The 9,559-nt window shown below is 42.2% G+C and overlaps 1 protein-coding gene across 1 annotated transcript; it reads right to left on the minus strand.

The window, feature by feature from the left end:
- adprhl1 (ADP-ribosylhydrolase like 1) lies at nt 1-9,430 on the minus strand. The gene is made up of 9 exons (XM_073463835.1): nt 8,922-9,430; nt 7,068-7,232; nt 5,644-5,769; nt 5,389-5,529; nt 5,085-5,212; nt 4,754-4,886; nt 4,501-4,666; nt 2,027-2,756; nt 1-72 (listed from the first exon to the last, which is right to left on the minus strand). Exons 1-9 carry the CDS (start codon nt 9,133-9,135, stop codon nt 1-3), a joined length of 1,875 nt encoding a protein of 624 aa, XP_073319936.1. The 5' UTR covers nt 9,136-9,430.
- Between the last annotated feature and the right edge of the window lie 129 nt (nt 9,431-9,559).

Genomic DNA, 9,559 nt, shown 5'->3' on the forward strand with positions numbered 1-9,559 from the left:
TTAACCCAGTGAGCCGTACAGCCAGTGGGCACCAGAACCAGATCCAAGTGGGTAGACCATGGAACCGGGCCTCTATTGAGGTACAAAGTGGTATTACGAGACAGGACGGGTCGGGCTAGCTGGTTTGCATGCTAACTTCAGTTGAGACATCTCTGCAACACAAGAAGTAGATGTCTTTTACATTACATAAATATGTTATTGTCTTCATAAATTTACATAAATATGAAAGTTTCAAACTAAAATTCTTACTTATTGCAGCCTACTGTGTTGTTACTGTGAGGAAACATTTCAAGTTCTGCATGTAGAAAAGATAATGATGCTGATTTTTGTACAGAAGGTAAAAATTGTTATCAGGTTAGCAGTGCTGTTTGCAACAATTCAACCTTGATAAGGTCTGGGTCGGCCAATGTAACTGTTGTAGGTCATATGGAGGTTATCAGTGCTATAAAACAATATTGAAGTGGACTCCAAGTGATGTGTTTTTCTTATCTTTATATTGTGAAGTCATTTTATGAATCTGTGCAAAGAAACTAAATTGTTGGATGTTGATGATCACATTTACTCTCTGTACTTTTAATGAAAAGCACCTCTTTCACTTGTTATTTGCACTGTGTTTTGTTGCTGTAAGTTTGTAGTAACTGTGATTGTTGGTGATATGTATGAAGGAACTCAAATCTTGATTTAAATTCCTTGTACAGTACTTGTGAAACAGAAACAGTGCTTGACCTGTAAATCATCAGAACGTGAAGGTGTCAGTAAAGCGTATGGTTTTGGGTTTATATGTCTGTCTGACTGAAGGATCCCCATAGCTGATTGTTGTGTACTTTGGTCTCTGTTTTGGACTGTCTCTCTCAGGTTGAATATTAGGTGACGTTACAGCAGAAGTCTTGCTGTCTTCATAAGCAGCCGTACTGGCCATGTCTTCAGAAAGTGTAAAACTTTGCGGCACACTTGTATCATTTATGTCCACTGGTGCTACTTCTTCTCTTGCGTCCTCTTCTTTTTCTAGAGGTTTACTCTCTGTTGGTTTCTCTTTTGTTTTTATGTTATGACATGTCACCAATTCTATGTTAAAAGCAGACGTAGAAGAAGTATCTAATCGTGGTGGTGGTGGTGGCAGCAGAGTAGTAGTTTCTGAGTTTGGAGCAGATTGAGGGGAGAAATCGGTCTGATCATCAACAACGTGTTGATAATCACATCTATAAACACGCGGGATGACGTACTTGGGCAACCCTCTTTGAATGGTCACAGCTTTGGTTGGGTCCAGATCTTCCATTGCCCTGTTCTCCATGGGCTTGCTCTCAGTTTTAGGTAGTAATGTGCATCTTCCGTCAGCAACTTCACCAGCACATTCACTTGAACTTGATTCCCTGTAAAAGCACTGTAGAGATCTATGAGGAGCTTCTGTCTTCAAGTTTGTGTGTGAGCTTTCTGATGGTTCATATTGTTTGGGAGAGGAGTCCACACATGTGGACCACACAGGAGAGCAGGTCGTGATGGTTGCCACATGCCAGCTCACTTGGGCTTCTACCTGAGAAAAAAGCCTGTTAGGTTCTGGGAACAAACTCTCCATGACAGATGTTAAACAGAGCAGCTCCAGATGTCCATATTTTAACTTTTTGGTGGTACGAGTTTCTATGTGAATAGCACCATTTTCCCCTGACCTCCTCTCTTTAACATCCTCATCATGAACTTGAGCTTTTACGTGCTTTAATGAACCTTCAGCCTTTTGATCTGGACACTCGTCCCCCGTTTGGCTCTTTTGTTCTGCTTTGCAATGCTTTTTTTCTTCCAGGTTTGAGTTTACTTTTACCTGCTGTGGTCTTTGTTCTTGCTTGTTTGTAGTTTGATTTGCTCTCAGCTGCTGCACAACAGATTTACTATCTGTTTGTTTGTGAACAGTTTGATCCACGGCCTCTTGGCGCCTCCTTTCGTGACAAGCTACCCTCTGTTTTATATTACTTGTCGCCTTGACTCCTTCAGAAGGCCTTTCATGTGAACATTTCAAGTTACTTCCCTTACAAACAGTGGCCACCGTCTCAAACCTCTCCATCAAGGAGGATAGAAGGATCCCTCTTCCGATGAGTTGTGGTTTGATTGGCTCTTTCTCTCCCTTCTCCTTCTGTTCAGCCGTGGCAAACTTGGCTATCATATCTTTCACACTGCCTCCCCTCTTCAGTCCTTGTTCTGTTCTAGTCCGTTCCTTCTTGTGCATGTAATGCTCATTGTCTTGGCAGTGTTTCACATTACCTGCCACTCCTCTGCTGCAGGACAGAGTTCCTACCTCCCTTTGGTGGGTCATGGGAGGTTTAGGCGTGGACCGTATGAATTTGGATTGGAGGAGCTGGAATGTGGTAAGACGTTGGGGTATTAAGTCTCCTGCTCTTTGATCTCTTGGCTTGTCTTTTTGTGGATCTGACCAGCATTTCTCAGGGATCTTTGAACTGCTCTCAGCAGTCTTTATCTGTTTTGTTTCATGCTCTTCAGGGTGCTGAGAAACAGTGCAACTTGCCTGAGTCTGATTGATTGAGGCCTCAATTCTCTGGTCAGGCCAATTTGTGTTTCTTTCAACTACAATCTCTGACCCTGGCTTGTCCGGGTGTCCAATTCTGGTGGTCCACTTGGGCAGATTCTGTGTGAGGTAATGCAGGAGACTTTCCAGAATCCCTCGGAGCACAGGCCGACAGTTGCGGTCTCTAACCAACTTCCTCAACATACCGGCATCAGGGGTGATACTGGCTTTCCGAGAATCTGGTCTATGGAGAATAGAGGACATGTAAGACTTATTCCCTGTTGCCATCTGCAGCCAAGCATACCTAAATAGTTACGGATATTGACAGCAAATTACTATTGCGTGATAGTATGGGCAGTGCTGGGTGCATAACTGTGAGAAGATCATGTGATTATATGTCAGAATCGATGGTCACAAATTACAATTGGTGTCATCAGTAACTGTTTCCCACAGGTAGAAAATGTGCAGTATTTTTGGTGGTCGACATGTGTGGCCAGCACTTGAAATTACATTCCTACTCAGCCTTCTAACAGACTAAACATTGTACAAAATGGGTGGTTTGCTCTTGTACCAGCAGGAAGATAGATAGGCCTAGTAAACACAACACTATACTGTTGGAAACGATAAGAACAGGCTAAGTAGGCTAACTATATAGGAACTGGCACCTGACTATCTTACCAGTTTTGAAAGATGATGATTCTAAATTTGCAATTTTGGAATTCTCTCTCTCTCTCTTATTTATTTTTTTAATTTATGGCACTATGGTGAAAAAGAATTTGGGGATAACTCTTACTTAAACACACCCATTAAATGATAGATATGTGAATTTGCCTTTAAGGTTGGCTTTAAGTCTCTTTTACCCCAAGAAATGAGCATCACTGAACTGGAGAGGGTTTAGTTTTTGGAGCATGGAGAATTTGGCCTTTCAGAGTGACTATGGCCCAATCCCAATGTCCACACCCACAGTCTCAATGACTTTGAGGCGCGTTCCCAGTAAGTCCGCAAGGGTTTAGAGTCTCTTTTACTTACTAGAATAACATGTACCTAAAGAGAAGTACTGGAAAGTAGAAGAGAAAGAATTTCCTGACTTGAAGTGAAGTGTTCTTGCAGTGCGAACTTGTTACAGGTGATTAGTTCAGGGGATTGTAGAGGAGGGTTGTGTAGCAAGAAGAGTAAATCTGGCAGGAAAAGAAACAAGCTGTCTATCAGAATAAAAGCTTTAGTTAAGATAAAGAGACAGGCACTTCATGCGTGTTGTATATAAGTCCATTTTAATCTTCAAGTCATATTAATCTTCACCATTTAATACTGCTTTCACAATGTAGCATCACAGTGCATATAATAACTGATCACAGTATAAATGCTTACTATTCTAAATTCAATAATGTTATGCATAAACGTTAAAATCATCTCTAAGTTAACAGAACATGTTACATGCATTTAAGAAAAGCCAAGAAGATCTGGATTAAAAACTACTGAAGCTCACTGTGAAGACATCAGAACTTAAATCTGACAGGCTTTATGCACAAAGTTTTGCTGATCTTGATGAATTAGATACTCCCTTCAACACATAGCCATGTGCTTCGTATTAATGCAGGTTAGCAGTAGAAAAGGAAAATGTCAGCAGAAGCTAATCACCTTTTGTTTGTTGATTTAAAGAAGTTAAGTAGCTTACTAGTCTGAGTTAAAATAAAAGTTATAAAGGCCCAAGAGTAACTCCTCCCTGCCATCAACAGAACAAGAAATGCATAAGTACTCTAAATGGCCTCCTTTTTGATGTTCCTCCACCTCACACTTACATTGACAGTTAGTGACAGATCTGTGTAAAGCACAATCGAGATGAGGAGAGGACAGGACTCCTCTCAAGACTATTGAGATACTACCACTGAGGACTAGAGGCTAGTCTGGGATAAAGAGAAGCAGTTTTACAGTCATGTGCAGTTCCTCTGATAGCCAGTAGGGTTCAGGCCAGTGAAGAGCAGGATTACTTGTCTATGATCTTCTCTACAGATGCTGCCTTGTGAAGTGCTTCTCCCAGCTCCTCCAGACGTTCTCTTTTGTCCAAATCCTGGTACAGGCTTGAAGGAACCTGGTTGAGACCATGCAGGAGTCCGTAGAGACAACCCGCAATCAGGCCTGTGGCTTCGCTCTCACCTATTAAAACAGCATTTTCACACAAGTCATCATGAGCAGACTGTTTTCTCTGTCTGTGTTTAAATGTGCCTTGCAGGAGGTCCTCACCTCCGTGGAACATGGCTCGTTTACACAGTTCAGCCCAGTCACTTCCTGCCCCTAGAAGAGCATCATAGGCTATCATGGGGGCATCATGACCTCTCCGGCCTGCGCGGCCCTCTGAGCTCCAGCGCTTATACATCTGTATGGTGGAGGACAGCAGCACACTGGTCCTGTTAGGAGTTCTGTCAATGTATAAACCTGAAGGTACACTTGTTTTTTATGTGTTTAACAACAAAGCACTTCTTGGCAAACTACCTGGACATCTTTTGTGTCTTCTTAAACTTGCAATAGACAATAGTTTGTATTGTAATCCGGGCATCATTAAAAAAGGATTTACCTTGTCTGTCTCCTCAGCATCATAGCGATCAGGGAGCGAAGTTTTGTTCTGTCCCTCCTTCTCTATCTCTCTCTCTTCCAGGTAAAACTGCCACTTGGCCTCAAAGTAGAACCAGTGTTCCTGATACTCTGCATAGGAATGCATAATCACACAGATTACTGGTATCAGCTGACAGTCATGCTCTCCCAGACACACATGCATACATACCAAACTCAGAAAATGACTGTATATACTGGAAATCACATACCAATAATGCTCTCTGATGTAATGATGTGACTCTTGCACACAGAAAACACAGTCTTACCTGCCATGTGTCGTATGGTCTTCCTGCAGTACTCCTCCGCCCGAGGGATGACCTTCATGAGCTCGCGGCCCCAAGTCACAAGTGGTTTCCCCTGGATAGCGTAGGATGCAAACAGTGCTGTTGTCAGGGAGCCGAGGAAGCCTAAAGCCAAGAGTGACACCACAAGTCACGACTGAGCAATTAGAAATGCTTAACAGTTCATCAGCAGAGCTGACAGATTTGTTTGAATCGGTTAGAAGGTGCCAACATTGTCACCTGTGGGGTGGTTGTGGGTCATTCTGCCGATCTCGATGCTGACCTCCACCAGGTTGTCAAGTCTCTCAGGCTGCCAGTATCTCATCCCCACACACATGGCCTTGGCAGCTGCTCCAAACCCAGATCCTACACACAGATACATACAGACTTCATTCAAGGTATTTGTACTCAACTTGAGTATTTCCATTTTATGCTACTTAATACTTGTACTCAAGGCAAATATTTGACTTATTACTTCACTACATTTATCTAAGGTACTTGTTACTTTTCTGATTACAATTTTTTTACTCTTTCTGTCAGGTGAAAATGAAGGATTTATTGTTTATGTGCTGAGAACATTCTCCTACTTCTTTAGTTAAATTAATCCTTTTAAAACTCTCTTGGATTATCTGGACAATGCATCATCATAAAGCTGAAAATTAGACTTTTTGGAGACTTGTGGTTCTCACAGGACAGCAACACTACAACTGTATGATGACCTTATAGACTGTATTGTTGTAGTATTTAACAGTATTTAAAGTAGTTAAAATTAGCTCAACCTTAAATATCTAAGGCAGTAAAATGCAACATACACATTAAAAGATAAATTCACCCAAAAAGGAAAATTATCATTAACTTCCCACCATTATGTGGTTGGAGAGTCAGGTGAAGTTTTGTAGTCCACAAAACATTTCTGGAGCTTCACAGCAAAACAGCTAAATAATAAAATGGCTCCATTCAGTCCCAGCAATCCCAAATTGTTTTGAAAAGATGTTATTTGGACCCTTTTTAAAGCTGAAATCTTCACTGTAGCTGCTAAGCTAAAAGCGTTACCTCACACCCCGTGTGAAGTGGGTATACGAGCCTGATCATGCGTCGAGGGTGTAAAAAAACATCTTTTCAAATCAATTTGGGATCTTGGGACTTCCAGAGACTTGGACTGGCTGTACGGAGCCATTTTATGTGTTCTTTTAGTTTTTCTTACATTTTGAAACAAGTCCCCATCTACTTCAGTTTTTTAGGAGAATGCAACAACGCTGTTTTGCTGTGAAGCTCCAGAAATGTTTTGTGGACTAAGAAACTTCACCCAGCATTCCACCAGCACCAAGGTGAGAGGATACAGACTTAATTTTCATTATTGGGTAAATTTATCCTTTAATGTAGCTGTGATATGAATCCAAAAACATCAGATATAATCGTAAAAAACTGACAGGGACAATTTTGCTGCACAATGAGTATTTTTACTTTTCATATTTTAAGTACATTCTGCTGGTAATACTTTAACTTCTGTAAGGTTGTGAATACAGTAACTTTTACTTCTGAGTATTTTCACAGTGCGGTATCAGTACTTTACTTAAGTAAAGGATCTGAATACTTCTTCCACCACTGAATGCAAGTATGTTGGACTCATTAAATAATAAGAAATATCTAAAATCTCCACCAGCCTTTTTCATTGAAGGGTGTATGCCAGGCGAGCAGGAAGTTGTGAGGTTTGAGGTGAGCACAGCCCTCCACTGTGGCAGGATCGGGGGCTCTGCCCTTAAGAGACACCATGGCTTCAACATAGAGACGCACCAGCTCCCGGTACAGGTCCTCCAGACACCAGTAATCTGCACACACACACACACACACACACAGGGACTGAGAGTCATTCATGACTGGCATGCAAGGCGAGATGAGTGGTGCTGCGGCAGGCTAAGTTTAGCCTCAGCCTGCCACACCACAGATTAGGACCAGCATGCCAGTGGAGCGAGTGGAGTCACTTCCACACAACCAGGGGTCAACTGGGATCCTCGAGCTGAGCCCACAGCCATCCTGCTAGAATTTGTTTATGTGCGTTCTGCATGTGTGAGGGAGACAGACTGGTGACAAAGAAGCATCACCTCTGATTTAGTGGTGTAGGACTTCGATGAAAGACGGGAACCCTCATGACTGGACTGAGATTGTGTTACACAGAGGAGGCAGGAGGATAGATTTGAAAAGATGTTTTATAAACCCTCGACATGAGGTCCCGCTCGTGCACCCACTTCAGACGGGTTGTACCCTAGTGCTTCTTAGTGGCTACAGAGAAAATTCCATCTTAAAAAAGGGTGTATAAAATAACATCTCTTTGAATAAATTTGGGATTAAGCCCAGACAAGCTGTATGGAGACAGTTTTTGTTTGTTTTTGACAGTTTTTTAAGAAGAAGTCTTCAGTGTAAGGTGCTAAGCTAAAAACATTAGCATTCATACCGTCTAAAGTTTGTGTATGAGCTCAACTGTGCGTTGAGGATGTAAATAACGTCTTTTCAAATTGGTTTTTGATCAATCAATCAATTGGATTAATTTTTCTTTGTAGTTGCTTATTTTACATTTTAAAACAAATCCCCATCTACTTCAGTTGTTTAGGAGAATGCTGCAACTCTGTTTTGCCGTGAAGCTCCAGAAATGTTTTGTGGACTACGAAACTATACGAGGTGAACTTTTCCTTTAATGTGTGTAAAGAGGAAGTTAAGAAAATAGTGATTTGGTCTTTCTGGTTTAATTTGAGTTGTTTAACCTCTGCTTCTGATAAGAATGTACTGTATAAAACACTGAATAAACCATGTTTAAAGACTAATAATTGGGCCATTAGAAATGCCTTTTAACCAGAGGAGCCGGTTTGTGCATGTGTATTAGTGAGCAGGCATTGTGGCTAAATAGGGCTTCCTAATCTCAAAAGATGTCATCACCATTTCACAGGACTGCTGTCATTGGCTTTGAACCGCATCTGCAGCCAAACATGATACCCGCAGATTACGCAGGAGTCCATTGTTCAGTGAAGGAAAGCTGAGGATCAGCTTTTCCAAAGTAATCTATTTTGGACTTTTCTGTCCTGACAACTCCTGACCACCCCGCAGGGAGCTTGTGATGGCATTTGAGTGACAGCATTCGTAGTGAGGTTTCTACTGAGGTTTTGTCTTTGATGACCGGTTGCAAGGATGGATTATGGTATGTCATTTAGAGATGGTGTGCCAGGAAGTGATTAACAGCTGCCATTGACTGTATAGAAGAAGCTATTCTGGTTCTTCTAAATGTAGAAAGAGCAAAAGCCAGGATGGACAGGTCTGATGTGTCTATATATTAATAAACAGATAGAGAGAGAAAAGTTTTATGGGAGGTAAGATATACATGTCATTAAGATACATGTCAAATACTGATTTGATATTTTACAGTATGAGAAAGAAGCAAATTAGTGTGTATGATTTCTGCTCTAATCCTCCTCTTAGACAATCATAAATCCTCTTGTCATTCTTCTCGATATCAACCATAAACCTACCTGTTACAAGCGCCTCTGCTGTGGTCATGTGCATCAGCGTAGTGTCACTCAGGGGCCAGTTATCAGGGTCCAGTTTCAAGGCCCCCAGTCCCCCCAGAGAGGCCAGTTCCTCTTGGATCTTCTTGCCGGAGGTGCAGCTTTCCCAACGGCCCTTTCTGTAGCCCAAAGCATCACCAGCAGCACCAAGAACCATGGCTGCCTTGAATTTCTCCATGATACCGGGCTCTGCTCACGCTGGCTCACGAAAAAATATCTTTTTACTGAGGCAGTCACACCTCTCCTGGGATTTAGACGGCTGATCTCCTTCAGCTGCAGGTCTTCATCACCACCTCAACAATGGAAAAAAGTACAAACTGCCTCGTCCCAAAACATCCTGAAGAATTTAAAACAGCCTCATCGGTGGAACCACCGACCTCTGTCTCTGCTACACTTTCCCACCTCTAGAGCTCTTTTCTAGTGTCTCATCAGTTGTGTCTCAGTACCAAGAGTCGATGCACACACACACACACACACAAAAGCATCACGCTATCAGCCAGTTTCTTTGTGTTGGGCGGCGTTGGCGAGTTCAGCTGTGATCAGGTGTCTCCTAAAAAGGCAATCCCCATGGCTCCAAAGCCTAAGAGCTGGACGGCTGGGTG

Source organism: Pagrus major, chromosome 4 (genome assembly GCF_040436345.1).
Source record: "Pagrus major chromosome 4, Pma_NU_1.0".
Lineage (NCBI taxonomy): Eukaryota > Metazoa > Chordata > Actinopteri > Spariformes > Sparidae > Pagrus > Pagrus major.

Bases quoted from the DNA above. Each gene is read 5' to 3' on its own strand.
- adprhl1 (XM_073463835.1), bottom strand. From the start codon at position 9,135: ATGGAGAAATTCAAGGCAGCCATGGTTCTTGGTGCTGCTGGTGATGCT. The intron at 5,770-7,067 runs GCTGGTGGAGAT...ATCTGTGTGTAG, and splicing joins TACACCCTTCAATGAAAAAG to GATCTGGGTTTGGAGCAGCT. The intron at 4,887-5,084 runs GTAAATCCTTTT...TCCACCATACAG, and splicing joins ATGCTGAGGAGACAGACAAG to ATGTATAAGCGCTGGAGCTC.